At 37.2% G+C, this 14,099-nt stretch overlaps 1 protein-coding gene across 1 annotated transcript; it reads right to left on the bottom strand.

The window, feature by feature from the left end:
- Positions 1-4,466: 4,466 nt before the first annotated feature.
- spryd7a (SPRY domain containing 7a) lies at positions 4,467-9,408 on the bottom strand. Its single transcript, XM_063010534.1, has 5 exons — positions 9,176-9,408; positions 7,209-7,325; positions 6,533-6,699; positions 6,066-6,168; positions 4,467-5,818 (listed from the first exon to the last, which is right to left on the bottom strand). Exons 1-5 carry the CDS (start codon positions 9,279-9,281, stop codon positions 5,721-5,723), a joined length of 591 nt encoding a protein of 196 aa, XP_062866604.1. The 5' UTR covers positions 9,282-9,408; the 3' UTR covers positions 4,467-5,720.
- Between the last annotated feature and the right edge of the window lie 4,691 nt (positions 9,409-14,099).

Genomic DNA, 14,099 nt, shown 5'->3' with positions numbered 1-14,099 from the left:
GATTCATAATAATAATAATCATTTTGGCTAAACACTAAGCCATGTGCTGGATTCATAATGTTTACCTGCACTGCAGGTACATGAAATAGCAATAATTTATCTCTTATTTTATGAGTGATTAATAATTGATTCCTACATGTAATACATGAATGAATTCATTATGAATATGCACAAGTTCATTTTGTCGAATGTAAGTGGTGGACAAGGTACACAAACCATGCAGTTGAGCAGGGCCGGCGCTAGGGGGGGCTGAGGGGGGCATTGCCCCCCCAAATTGTGTCTTTGCCCCCCCAAGCACAATGCAAGCAACGGCTATTTTTAAAATTATCTCTGAACCAATCACAAAAATGCATTTTGTTTTACAGTGTGAAGATATTTCCTTGCTTATTCCTGATTGGCTCTTTGAGTCATATAAAAATCGGCAGACTGCCCCAAACAGTTCAGTTCGGCAGTATATGTTCTGTTAGTGTGAGCGAGAGGCAGGTATACTGGTAAACACTTTTTTTTTACAGAATTAGTATTCTTTTGTTTTCTTTATATTTTAATTTCCCAATAATATAAATATTCTCACTCATTCCTATTTCCACGTTTGAATATTCTCAGTCTGTGTGTAGGTACATTTGTCAGCTTTGACTTAAATTTGTATTAAAGCCTTTCAAGAAATAGAGTTGTTCTATTAGTAATGGCAATTTAATTAAGGGGGCGTATTAAAATGAAATACAATTAGATAATCTTTTTTCTCCATTTACATAATCAACATGTATTTTTTAATCATTGGGTTTTAAGTTTAAGTTCGAAAACATGCATTTTTATTTCTTTACCTCATACATCACTTTAAGCCAGTATCAATAGCTTGGCTGTCATCATTCATGCACAAATCTCTACCGCTCTGTCCCATACTCCACTCTGTTCTCTCTACCGCTCTGTCCCATACTCCACTCTGTTCTCTCTCTCTACCGCTCTGTCCCATACTCCACTCTGTTCTCTCTACCGCTCTGTCCCATACTCCACTCTGTTCTCTCTCTCTACCGCTCTGTCCCATACTCCACTCTGTTCTCTCTTCCGCTCTGTCCCATACTCCACTCTGTTCTCTCTACCGCTCTGTCCCATACTCCACTCTGTTCTCTCTACCGCTCAGTCCCATACTCCACTCTGTTCTCTCTACCGCTCTGTCCCATACTCCACTCTGTTCTCTCTCTCTACCGCTCTGTCCCATACTCCACTCTGTTCTCTCTACCGCCCTGTCCCATACTCCACTCTGTTCTCTCTACCGCTCTGTCCCATACTCCACTCTGTTCTCTCTACCGCCCTGTCCCATACTCCACTCTGTTCTCTCTACCGCTCAGTCCCATACTCCACTCTGTTCTCTCTACCGCTCTGTCCCATACTCCACTCTGTTCTCTCTACCGCTCTGTCCCATACTCCACTCTGTTCTCTCTACCGCTCTGTCCCATACTCCACTCTGTTCTCTCTACCGCTCTGTCCCATACTCCACTCTGTTCTCTCTACCGCTCTGTCCCATACTCCACTCTGTTCTCTCTACCGCTCTGTCCCATACTCCACTCTGTTCTCTCTACCGCTCTGTCCCATACTCCACTCTGTTCTCTCTACCGCTCTGTCCCATACTCCACTCTGTTCTCTCTACCGCTCTGTCCCATACTCCACTCTGTTCTCTGTTCTCTCTACCACTCTGGGTTTACAGTGATGGTTGAAGTTCAAGATTTCATACACCTTTAATGGACATGTATGCAGAGGTGCAGTGGCGGTTCTAGACCATGTGAGGTGGGGGGGGGGCAGGCAGGGGCCAGAGGCTATGTTAGAGGGGCCAATGACTTTACATTTACATTTTCAGCATTTAGCAGACGCTTTTATCCAAAGCGACTTACACAGTGAGCTGAACACAATGAGCAATTGAGGGCTAAGGGCCTTGCTCAGGGACCCAACAGTGGCAACTTGGTGGTGGCGGGGCTTGAACCGGCAACCTTCTGTTTACTAGTCCAGTACCTTAACCACTGAGCTATCACTGTGCATTGTGGGCATTAAAAGGAAACAGTCGATATTCAATAGAATTCAACATTTTATTTATGCAGTTTTCAGTCTACATTTTCTTGAGTTTGATGTAAACAGATCAACAAAGAATCACCATTTAAGCATTTGCTTTGCTTAAATGTCATTTATTCATAGGGGGGCAAGCTGGTTGTCACAGGGGCACTGGCCCCCGCCTAGAACTGCCACTGCAGAGGTGGAAAGAGTACTAAAATATTGTACTTAAGTAAAAGTACTGTTACTTTAATGAATTTAAAGTACTTAAGTACGAGTAAAATTACAAGTCTAAAAATCTACTCAAGTAAAAAGTAACTCATCTAAAATGTACTCAGAGTAAACGTTACTTAGTTACTTTTTTAATGCAAACAGGACAAGTGGATATAAATCTCACAATAGTTGTTTTTAATTAAAATATAATAGAAAAAAACATGTTGATACAACATTTAAAACATTTATGGATGTGTAATGTGTCATTTTAGTACAGACCATCCCATAAAACTTTGTCAAACTGTATTACCACTGAAGTTGGGATTAACTGTGGATTCTATAGACCAGCTTTCTTTTCACCACTAACAAATACCAAACAACAGTCAAACTGCAAATCAAATCCATAACTCAAAACAAGTCAAGGTTACAAGTGTTGTGACTTTCACTAAATGACCCAAAGAAAACCTTCAAGATTTAAGACAAAACTTTGACATCAGACTATGTTATCAAATAACGAAACATCAAACTCCAAACATGTTAAACTTTTAAAATCCCCCTTCCCTACTCCATACCTAGATTACAGCTTATGTATTAAACATACTTAAGTAAAAGTAAAATTACTGGTTGTAAAATCTACTTGTGTACTAAGTACAAGTACACAAAAAAACTACTCAATTACAGTAACGCGAGTAAATGTCTTTGCTAGTAGCCAATCACAATGTAGAAGGCGGGATTAGCCGGGAAAACGGTGGGAATAGAAAGTCTGTGTGACAGAACGTGGTGGGGCAGGAACAGAGTATCCGGGAGGAGGAGGAGAGCCCGAAGGTTTTTAAGTTGAAATAATTTAGGTATTTTGTCACATTACGAACTGCGATCTGTATTATACAACTGCTTTAACCTAGATAAATGGTTCTGTCACGTGGTCTGTGAGTAGTGGAGTGAAGGAGTGAAGGTAGCACAGCAGCTGAGAGCGGGTACAGTAAATTTACGTCATTCCTGCGTAGATATGGCGCATGTTCCCCCAGAAAAGCCGCCTATCCATAAACATGTGAAAGGAATGCGTCAAAGAATGCCTTTTTAGTCAAGTTCCTCCTAAAGAAAGGATTTACCCTAAGATACCAAGTTTATCAAATAAACATACCTTTATTGCCCAGATCTATTAATCATCAGACCTGTAGGTCAATTTAGTAGGTGGGATTATTTTCTAAACAGTGACATTTTCATTGTAATTAAGAAAACTACAACCTAGCCTAATTATTCATAATAATAACAACAACTAATAACAACAACAATAAACTATAGAGCATCTCTACATGCATGGCATCAATTCCATTCCAGTGTCTTGCTGAATGAATTACAACACAGGTACTCCTCATTCTACTCAGTGATCACCTGAACTCACACTATTCTCTTGCAATAGGACAGTGTATGTTCTAGTAGTACCTAAAATCAAACTGGAATAAAAATATTACAAAGAATGAAATCTTTTAACGAGGAAAATATGAGTTTAATTCTGGCTTTACTGGCAAAGGGATAGACAGAGTGTCAGCTTGTGTCCATTCTTACACATTTCAAGGCGAAATGGGAACAGTGGGGACAACAAAACTACAAACCAATTTTCCACTGACCGGAATGACTGTCATTCAACAACTGTAGGACGACACATTGACCGACACAAGTCTCAAGTGTATGATTTGTATCTTTAGTTTAAATATAATCACACTGGAGAGTAAATTAAAGTAACTCAGTACAATAGTATGTTATTTACGTTGTTACAATAACGTACTTTCTCATGTAAATATGTACAAATGACATACGCTTGAGGATACCAACACAGTGACTGTTAGTCTCCAATCATAGACCATGTGGTGAATAATACCATCTATCAAGGATTAAAAATTGAAATGAAAATACCACATTGAACATAGAGATCTATGCTATGGCTGGTACTCCAGGAATGAGTTTTACTTGCTCTGTGTGTGGCAAGGTTTATATTAATCAATAGTAAACATCATCACCAGATTTATGGACATCCTGAAATCAGTAGTATCTAACAACTGATATGTCAAAGCAATGTGAAAATTCACAATGTGAACTTCTTTATTACCTTTAGAGCAACCACACAAACTCACATGACTAATTATTGTGTACAAAACCTTACAATTACTATTGCTTTTTAATATGTAATATGGTTCTTCACAGCAAACACAGTATAACTTAAAAACAAATTTTAATTTGGGGAAACAGTATAATCACGGCATCATTCTTCACCAACCTATACATCTCAAATCTCCTTTTTTTAAATACAATAAAAAACATGAAGACAAACCATATGAGATCAAATAAGATAAGTATGTAGTTATATGTAGTGATATAAAGCTTTAAAATACTTGGTGTTTCTAAGTAGTCACAAAAAACCTTTTAGGACAGTAGCTAAATTTTAGCAATGAGAAAAATTTAAAACAAACAAAACAATGTTAAAAAAAAAAAAACAGGCAAAAAAAAAAGTTAAATACCATTATTAAATTTAGATAGAGACCTAATTTGGATAAAGACCTAATGAATGAATTTACATGTATAGGCATATATATCTTGTTGTCTTATTCAAAAGCTGGTTGCTGCAAACAAATATTGTGAATATACAGCAGTTCTGAGGGCTCACCATAAAACCCTTCAGCCTATTCTTTAAAAATCAAGTTTAGGTCCTGATGATAATAAAAAAAAGCATAATAAGCCATTTTTGAGTGGGAGGAATGGCTTTTCTCAATTATTCTACCAAGCAAATCCACTTGATTACAATAACCAGTACTGAGCACCTGTTAGCTTCTGCAAATTGGGGAAATTGAGCACCCTTCTACAAGCATGTTCAAAAAGTGGCAATGGCTGGTTTTATTATTCCAGAATTGTAGCGGGTGTGCTGAGCTTCAGTAGGTGGATATTAATAAGCAAATCTGGTAAAAATGGGTTGAAATGTTTTCATTTTATTAAAGGTGATGACTAGCATTCATGGGCTATGTGAAAGGTATGTCAGCTGCATATACACTGATATAACATGGCCTGGTATAATAACTAAATTAGATTAAGAAATCAGATTAAAATGTATTTTATATATGGGTATAATTCTGACACTTAAGTTACTCAGGTGTAACTGGGGTAGGAGATTTCATAACCTCAACACCAGGCTTTTTATCAAACAGATTCAAGTCTTTATTACAAGCGATATATTGTTTATAATTTAAAGCAAAGCACCAATAATTTGGCTTTTGCATCCCATTAACCAAATGGATCTGCATTTGCCCTACTAAAGACATAACACTGGTCAGTTGAACTGGCAGAGCAAAGCATTAGCCACATCACAAACACAAATCACTCTATTTCCCCATTCAGGTTCTCTGAAGGTCTAGCAGTGGAAACACACAGTTGAATTTGCTGGGTGCAAAGTTAACATACAAAGAGTTGAGTGATGATTAGAAGATCTGCTGCTCAAAAAGAATCTTTTGGTAGCCATGTGGTGGAGGATGATAGAACTCGCTAAACTGACAATCCAGTATTGCACTGTCATCCACTGCATGAGAAAACAAACAACAGTGGGTTAAATAGGTGACAATTCAAATGTTTTCATTAGATACACTGGCAGTAAATAATTTTAAATATAAACATTTATAATTAATCACAAACTGAAAAATTATTAAGTGTAAAAGGTGCCTTCATACAGTGACTTTAAAATAAATCATTCATACTGTATAAGCAAAAAACAATTGTGAAGACAATATAGAAAAATAAATGGTTGTTTCCACAACAGGCTGTCATACCGTATACTACAGGGAAAACTGTTCCTCGAATGCCTGACGCTGGACAGTTCATGTTCTTTCCATTCAGGTATAAGTTCATCTCCACGTGATCATACGATACACCCTGAAAATGAGTAGTAGTTTCATTAATCCACGTTGTATTTTTGCAGTGTTTTATTATGTAAAGCATGGATTACGTTACTTCTTCAAATTCTCCTTAAAGTAAAATGAATTATAGGCATAGTAAAATTCATTCATTCATTATCTTTTTACCACCGCTTTATCATGGTCAGGATCGCAGCAAGTCTAATTCATTAATCAAAATGCAAGAAACACCCCAGGTCACCAATCCATCACATGACAGACACACACATTTACACACACAGTCACACATAGGGCAATTTTTAGTAGCTCCAACTGGCCAATTTTTACAAACCATGCAAAAATCTTTAATATAACAAATGAGCGTCATTGCATCAGAAACTTACCACTACATCTCCTTCCTGTGGCAGGCTGTTAGCTGGGAGTCGGTTCTTCTCATCATTATTATGAAACACAGTTCCATCTTGCCTAAGCACCAGGCTATGTGCATCCCTGCCCAGTGGGACCTGACTGAGGTTTGCTTTCCGTGTAGCCAGCCCTACTCCCCAAACACCTAAAAGAGCCAAAGATAGAAATAGGGCTAAAAGTAGTGGTGTATGATGGTCTAGTATTTAGCACAAGATTTACACATTTCAGATGTCTAATCATTCAAGAAACAAGCATTATTTTAACCAGATGTATGAGAATTTATTTTTTGAATCTTGTTTGTATTGTAGACATGTGGTGTTGTGTGTAATAAAAGCCTAAACCACATTTGCTATAATTGTAAATCATTTATTATAAAAATTTGCAGTAAAAATAAACATAAATCAGATACAGTTCAGCATAGCTCTCTACATTACCTGCTAATGTGTGGCCTCAAAGTATGTAAACTTTATCTGAAAAACTCTCAGTCCACTGTTTTATGATGCCTTCAAATTGTTATTTGTTTTAGCTAAAAATTTTGCAACCTGATTTTTATGATGAAGAAACAATTAGCAATAGTGATACTGGAGATACACCAGCCAACCAGAGTGTCAAGTCACGTTCCCAAGCCCTACTGTTAACTGCACCTAAACTTACCTGAAGATTGAATCTTGAACTCAAAGTAGCTCTTGTTTTGATGAAGAGGGGCATTTGCGACACATCCTCCTGTACCACATATTCTTCTGCCACTTTTTACTATGACAACATCAGTGCCTGAAATAACACACACATACACACAGCAGAAGATTAAAACAATTTTGGCACAAACCAAGGCTGGCCTAATAGTATGGCTTTACCACAAGATGGACCAGCCAGAGACCAAACCTAAATCCTTAGAGGTCATTCAAAATGATAAATAAACAAATAAAAAGCAACTTAAAATAATTTCCAACAATATCTTAAGTCTGTTCACCCACCACAAGCTGAGAAATTCCAATTTTAAACTGTTAAAATGAAGCACACATTGAATGTCTGTCTGGACAACTGGAAAAGAAATATATCATTTATTTCAGCTTGGATACTCTTTAAGTAAAGAGCATACATTTATACATGCATTATTAGGATACTGGACCGGTAATCTTAAGGTTACTGGATCAATCCAAACAGACACTGTTGGGCCCCTGGACAAAGCTCTTAACCCTGAATTGTAAGTTGCATTGGATAAAAGTGTCCATTAAATGCTGTAATTTTTTAAAAATATATTTTGTTTACATATTTAGCGCTGTGAGGGCTGAGTGTAAGGGATATGAGTGCTTAAACATCACATGACTATAGTGAACTAACTCTAAATACAGTGGACCCTTGGGTTACGAATGGTTTACCGCACGAACATTTCGGGTTATGAGCGATCTGTTTCAACTTAAAGTACGAACTTATTTCGGATTACGAACCGAAATTCGCGAAACACGTGACGTCACGAACAAGTTGACTCTGAGCATCTCTTTCTCTATATATATACACAGTGAGCGAACATTCGGACAGCAGACGTGTTTTTCCGGTGTTTTCTTTATATTTTGTATAAAATTCTATATTAAAATGTCCCCAAAGAAGGTGCAGAGGACACGCAGTGTTAAGAAAATAAAAAAATATTTTAGTATTTAGTGTTGTATAATTACTCCTGCCAGTAGGTGTCACTGTGTATCAGACAGAGGGGACAGTGAGTGAGAGAGAAGAAGGAATTCGACTCAGTAAAGTATTCTTTCTTTTGTGCAATTACACCTACAAAATACAACACTATTGAAATAAAGAAGGAAATAATAGAGAAATATGAGAGTTATTGTTGTTTCTGGTAGATACATTTTATAAAAGAAGGAGATGTATTATGGTGTATGGTACAGCACACGTACTGTACTGACAGTACTACTGTGAATTGTTGTTTATTATTGTTTATTACAGGAATGTCTATTATATAACTTAAGATTTAAGAGAAAATATACTTGTTTTATAACAAAAAAGACCATTTAAGACATTAGAAAGGTTAGGGGTGGTTTGGGAGGAATGGCACGGAATAATTCTATTTACATACGAACATTCTGACTTAAGAACAGCCCTTCAGAACCAATTACATTCGTAAGTCAAGTGTCGACTGTAATGTGGAATGAAAACAGACCCCTGGTATCCAATGTAAAACGTAAAAGCACATGGGTTCAGATACTTACTGGAAGTACGTGATGTTTTGTTATGTCTGTGTTGCTAGGTTTGTGTAATATTGTACGTTTAATCTTCTGAAATAATTAAATTGGCTTTTTATACGACTAAACAAAGCTAACAGACAGATTTAATACATTACATTAAAGTAATCATCGTAAAACATTGTGTTTTCTTTTTAATTGTATTAGAATGATTGTCATTTCCATTTCACATATAGGCTTTGTTTACACTGTTTCTGTATACCTTGCTTGTGTATGTAATTGTCCACTGCTAAGCAGTGTGACTATCCCTGTATCTATAGCACACATTAAGAAAAGAATACACACCCTTACAATAAGTGCAGTATTGATTCTGGTCGCTATTGTATAATGTAATGGGTGTGACAGCTCCATGTTATTCATCACATTTCTTACCCATGTGATTTGTGTCCAGCTGCACTATGGGCATTTCCTTCAGCGCTACGTGGCCGGAGCTCCCGCGATCACAACAATCAAAACAGCACGAAAATAAACTCGCCATTATGATCAGATACTCACATACAACGATCTGTATACAAATGTGTGAGTATTCATCTACATATTACTAAAATAACGCTATTTGTTTATCGTTTCAGCTGAGGTCATCCTGCTCCTGAATTCACATCCGCACTCCGGAAACTGGGCAAGTGACGTAGTGCACACATGTACACACTAACCCACGTACGCAAGCTGCAGCTCGAGGTGTTAAAGTAAATAAACAGCGACACCTAGCGAGCGTCTGTGCTTCTGAAAACTGTATTAGTTAAACGCATCGAGTTGTAACTACTGTTTACAACAAGCACGCACTACTTCTGTTAGCAATGGCAGACGTTGCTAACAGACATCCATTTATCCTCTTACTCTTTATATCTCTGCTGCTATAAAAAAAAACATATGCTGCTAAACCTATCATTTACTCAATACCATGTACTGGCCATCACCACACTTGTCTCGGGCGGCACGGTGGCTAAGTGAGTAGCACTGTCACCTCACAGCAAGAAGGTCCTGGGTTCGATCCCCAGGTGGGATGGTCCGGGTCCTTTCTGTGTGGAGTTTGCATGTTCTCCCGCTGGTCCGCGTGGGTTTCCTCCGCGTGCTCCGGTTTCCTCCCACAGTCCAAAGACGTGCAAGTGAGGTGAACTGGAGACGCTAAATTGTCCAAGACGGTGTTTCATATAACCTTGGGCACTAATGAACCTTGTGTTATGAGTAATTACCATTCCAGTCATGAATGTAATCAAAGTGTAAAACATGACGTTAAAATCCTAATAATCAAACACACTTGTCTCTAGTCTTGTCTCCCTTAATTACTTTTTTAGATTAGTAATGTCTTTTGTATTTATTGTACTGTTGTTTATCTGCACCGTGTATATTGTATTGTCTTGCACTTTTTATTCTGTGTTGCACCCTGGTCCTGAAGGAACATTGTTTCATTTCAACATGTACTTGTATATAGTAGAGGTGACAATAAAGCCACTCTTGAACTTGAACTCCAAAGCGAGTCACAGCCCAAATACAATCCGAGCAACTGAGGGTTGAGAGTTCTGATCAGGGGGACAACAGTAAAAGTTTGGCAAGCTTGATACTTGAACCAGTGATGTTCTGATCACCAGTCCAGTTACCTAAGCTGTCCTTATTGTGCATGTCATTGTGTTTTACGAGCAGGGACTGGCAGTCTGGTAAACAGTACATAGAGATCTTGGATCAAACATTTTCCCTTCCAGACAGCTTGAATTGGAAATTGGAAGAAATTTGTTTTGGAGTGAAATATTCAAGCTCACGGTCAGAATTAATTGTTACTCCTTTTACAATACTGGTTTTTACTGAAATTTTTTATTTAAACCTAGTTTATTTCCCTAGGTTTATATCTTTAAATGTATTTATTTATTTATTAGGATTTTAACGTCATGTTTTTACACTTTGGTTACATTCATGACAGGACAGGGAATTTAACGTCAAACACAGTCATGGACAATTTTGTATCTCCAGTTTTGTCTTTGGACTGTGGGAGGAAACCGGAGCTCCCGTAAGAAACCCACGCAGACACGGGGAGAACATGCAAACTCCACACAGAAACACTGGGCACAGACCACACTAAACATAGTGCCAATCCTTTGTAAGGAGCAATCAAACACCTTGTGACTTACACTTCAAATACAGAAAATAACGATATGTTTAAATATTAGTATGTAGGCAAGGAACTGAAGAAAACAAATAAGGTGATTTTATTAAAAAATCAGTACGACCTCAAAATTAAGAGTGGAGGCATTCAAAATGTTTTGCTATGTATTTCCTTAATAATTGTAATTATGTCATTCGTAACCAATCAAGCTTCTGTAATACTGCAATAAACTCAAACCCAAAAATGTGTCCAGGTGGTTTGACAAATTTAAAACCATCATAAACAGGTTTGTCATAAATTACAAGCTGATGAAACACAGATGACACTGTCCACTATTAAGCAAGCTTCACCTTGCCTGGGTTTAAAGGCAGCCATGCAAAAAAGAGGGCCCACTAAATAAAAGCTTAAAATACTTGTAGATGTATTTTTGACAAGGTAGATTTTCTTGATAAAAATAATATCTGAGAAGTGTCTTGAGGGGCAAGAAGGCAAGAGTTCCAAACATTCAGTCATAGAAAAGGAACAGTTGGACAAATCAATAAAATCTCAGGACTGTCAATGACGTACGTGTCTTCAAAGTGTTTGACTTTGTCCGTAAACAGATGGCGAGGTAAATGGACCAAAAGACGGTACAGTAGGTCAGTGTTCTGTCACAGTGTTTTTGCTGCCAGCTTTTTTCTCCAAACCGAGGCTGCTCTTATTTATCTACCTAGTTTCACTTTAAGCTTAGTCATACTGACAGTTTTTTTTATTTGTAAGATTCTGTTTAACTTCAGTTTTCTGTAGGATCATACAAGGATGCACAGGGCAAAATAAAGCTCATTAAAGTTACCAAATTAAAGTTGTAGATATATATTTTTGACAAGGCAGATTTTCATAAAAACAACATCTGAGTAGTTTCTTGAGGGGCAAGGAGGCAAGTGTTCCAAACATTCAGTCATAGAAAAGGAACAGTTGGACAAATCATTAACATACCAAGACATACGTTTAACATTTAACACTTTTGGCATTTAGCAGACGCTTTTATCCAAAGCAACTTACAGTACTGTGACAGTGGACATCTAAACAATTGAGGGTTAAGGGCCTTGCGCTAGGGCCCAACAGTGGTAACCTGTCAGTGGTGGGGCTAAAGTACTAGTCCAGTACTTTAACCACTAGGCTACAACAACATACGTGTGTTTGACTTCTACTGTACACTAGTACAGTGTGTTGGATGGATATTTAGATTGAAAACAGTGGAGTGTTCCTTTAAGTCTCTGAGTGTTGAAGTTTTGCATGGCAACAACACCTCCTGAGGCAGCATGAGAGAGCCACTGTTTCTGATCAAACTTCTTATAAAAACAGAATCTCTGTATCCAAGTAGTACTTATGAAGTTCTTCTTACTCAGTAGTGATTTATTATTCATGACAGTGACTAAATAGTGTGAGGTTGACACTGTTGACGTCTTTTGACCAATAGTTTTGCGTGTACAGTATCCAACTAAAGTCCTAAATCTGCGCAGCAACAACCACCATCACTACCTTAGTAACTGGCGCGCGCTCTTTCTGACCAATCAAAAAACGCGCGTCAGACTCGGCGCGCGCGGACCGCTAGAAACAGCGGACAGAGTTTGTATGGGATTTTCCTGCTCTGCTGAAACTATTTAGCTTGTGATTACATGCAAACGCGCTTTGGGCTCGTCCGTAAACAGATGGCGAGGTAAATGGACCAAAAGAAGGTACAGTAGGTCAATGTTCTGTCACGGTGTTTATTTGCTGCCAGCTTTTGTTTTCTCCAGACCGAGGCTGCTCTTATTTATCTACCTGCTTTCACTTTAAGCTTAGTCATACTGACAGTCTTCAGTTCATTTGTCTTTCATTTTTTAGTTGTAAGATTCTGATTAACTTCAGTTTATCATACAATGATGCACAGTGCAAAATAAAGCTCATTAAAGTCTTACATCTTTGTTATCTATCAGTGTGTTATTAACAGAAAACAACTCAAACACTATAATAAATATTAGATAATAATTATATTGAATCATTGTGAAATTAAGATCACATCTAGAACTAAAAATACCACTGGCATGTACTGGCATGGGAGAAAGTCAGTTTCACAGCACCATATGTCACTCTGATGCCACTGACAGAACCCCTACAACATCTTTATAATAGTCTATAAAAGAAATCATCCAAAGCAGAATTAAAACATTGTGACATTATAAATAGCAAATAAATAATAAAAAAAAACAACCTTTTATCTTTCAGGGTGTTCTTCAAGTTTCAATGTAAACAAGGAATATGACCAATGAACATAAGCATAAGACTGTAGCTTTAGATTCATTGTTGCATTGTTAAAATATTTATTCCAATAATGAATAAATATAATTAAGTAAAAACATTGTCAGAGTTCTCTCGTCTCTACATGCATTCATTCATTCATTTTCACCAACTGCTTTATTCAGGTCAGGCTTGCTGTTGGACCAGTGCCACCTGAAAACAGCGGGCAGGAATAAACCATGTTCTTCAGTCCATCTAAAAGATCTTTTTAACATTTACATAATCAACAACGTAAACATATTTTCCTAACATTTGTCACCAAAGTATACATTCTAGAGTTTGTATTACCTTGTTGAACTTAAATAACCCATTAGGAGGAAAGGGTTTCTTAGTGTCTCCTAGAAACCTTTACGACTTCTATCCAATTATTCAACAAAATTAATTTCTTTAATAAAACCTATTTAAAAAATGAACTTTTAGTCATATGTAAATGCTTCTATCCTAAAGGGTTAACCATTAAAGAACCACAACAGAACAATGCTTATACTTATATGCTATTAGTGTGCACATTTACAGTTGTAAAATCTGGTTTAACTATGTGCCATTGAAGCATATATCACCGACATTATAAAGTTACAAAAACACTTACCTTCTCTTTTAGGGGTTTCTTAAAGTAACACCATCTAAAGAAACCATTCAAGTGTCATTTTGAAAACAGTGGTGCAGAGATGAAATGTTTCAGTAAAATTTCACTTTGATATTAGATAAGTCAAGAATGAGTGTTATTTACGAAAGGGTACCTAATACAAGCTATAGGCTGTTTAGAAACATTTGACTTTTTAATTGCTGTCTAATTACTATCTAGATTATGCATTAACCCCAGTACAGCCCTCAGTATCCAAGCTTAGCAGGTAAAAAGGTTTCTTAGCATTCTATAGA

The sequence above is a fragment of the Trichomycterus rosablanca genome, chromosome 15 (genome assembly GCF_030014385.1).
Source record: "Trichomycterus rosablanca isolate fTriRos1 chromosome 15, fTriRos1.hap1, whole genome shotgun sequence".
Lineage (NCBI taxonomy): Eukaryota > Metazoa > Chordata > Actinopteri > Siluriformes > Trichomycteridae > Trichomycterus > Trichomycterus rosablanca.
The sequence above is the reverse complement of the archived record's forward strand: the minus strand, read 5'-3'. Positions and strand labels throughout refer to the sequence as shown.

Excerpts from the sequence above, each read along its gene's own strand:
- spryd7a (XM_063010534.1), bottom strand. The coding sequence starts at position 9,281 with ATGGCGAGTTTATTTTCGTGCTGTTTTGATTGTTGTGATCGCGGGAGC. Across the intron at positions 7,326-9,175 it reads GCTGGACACAAATCACATGG|GCACTGATGTTGTCATAGTA; the intron begins GTAAGAAATGTG and ends GTGTTATTTCAG. Across the intron at positions 6,169-6,532 it reads CACAGGAAGGAGATGTAGTG|GGTGTATCGTATGATCACGT; the intron begins GTAAGTTTCTGA and ends ACTCATTTTCAG.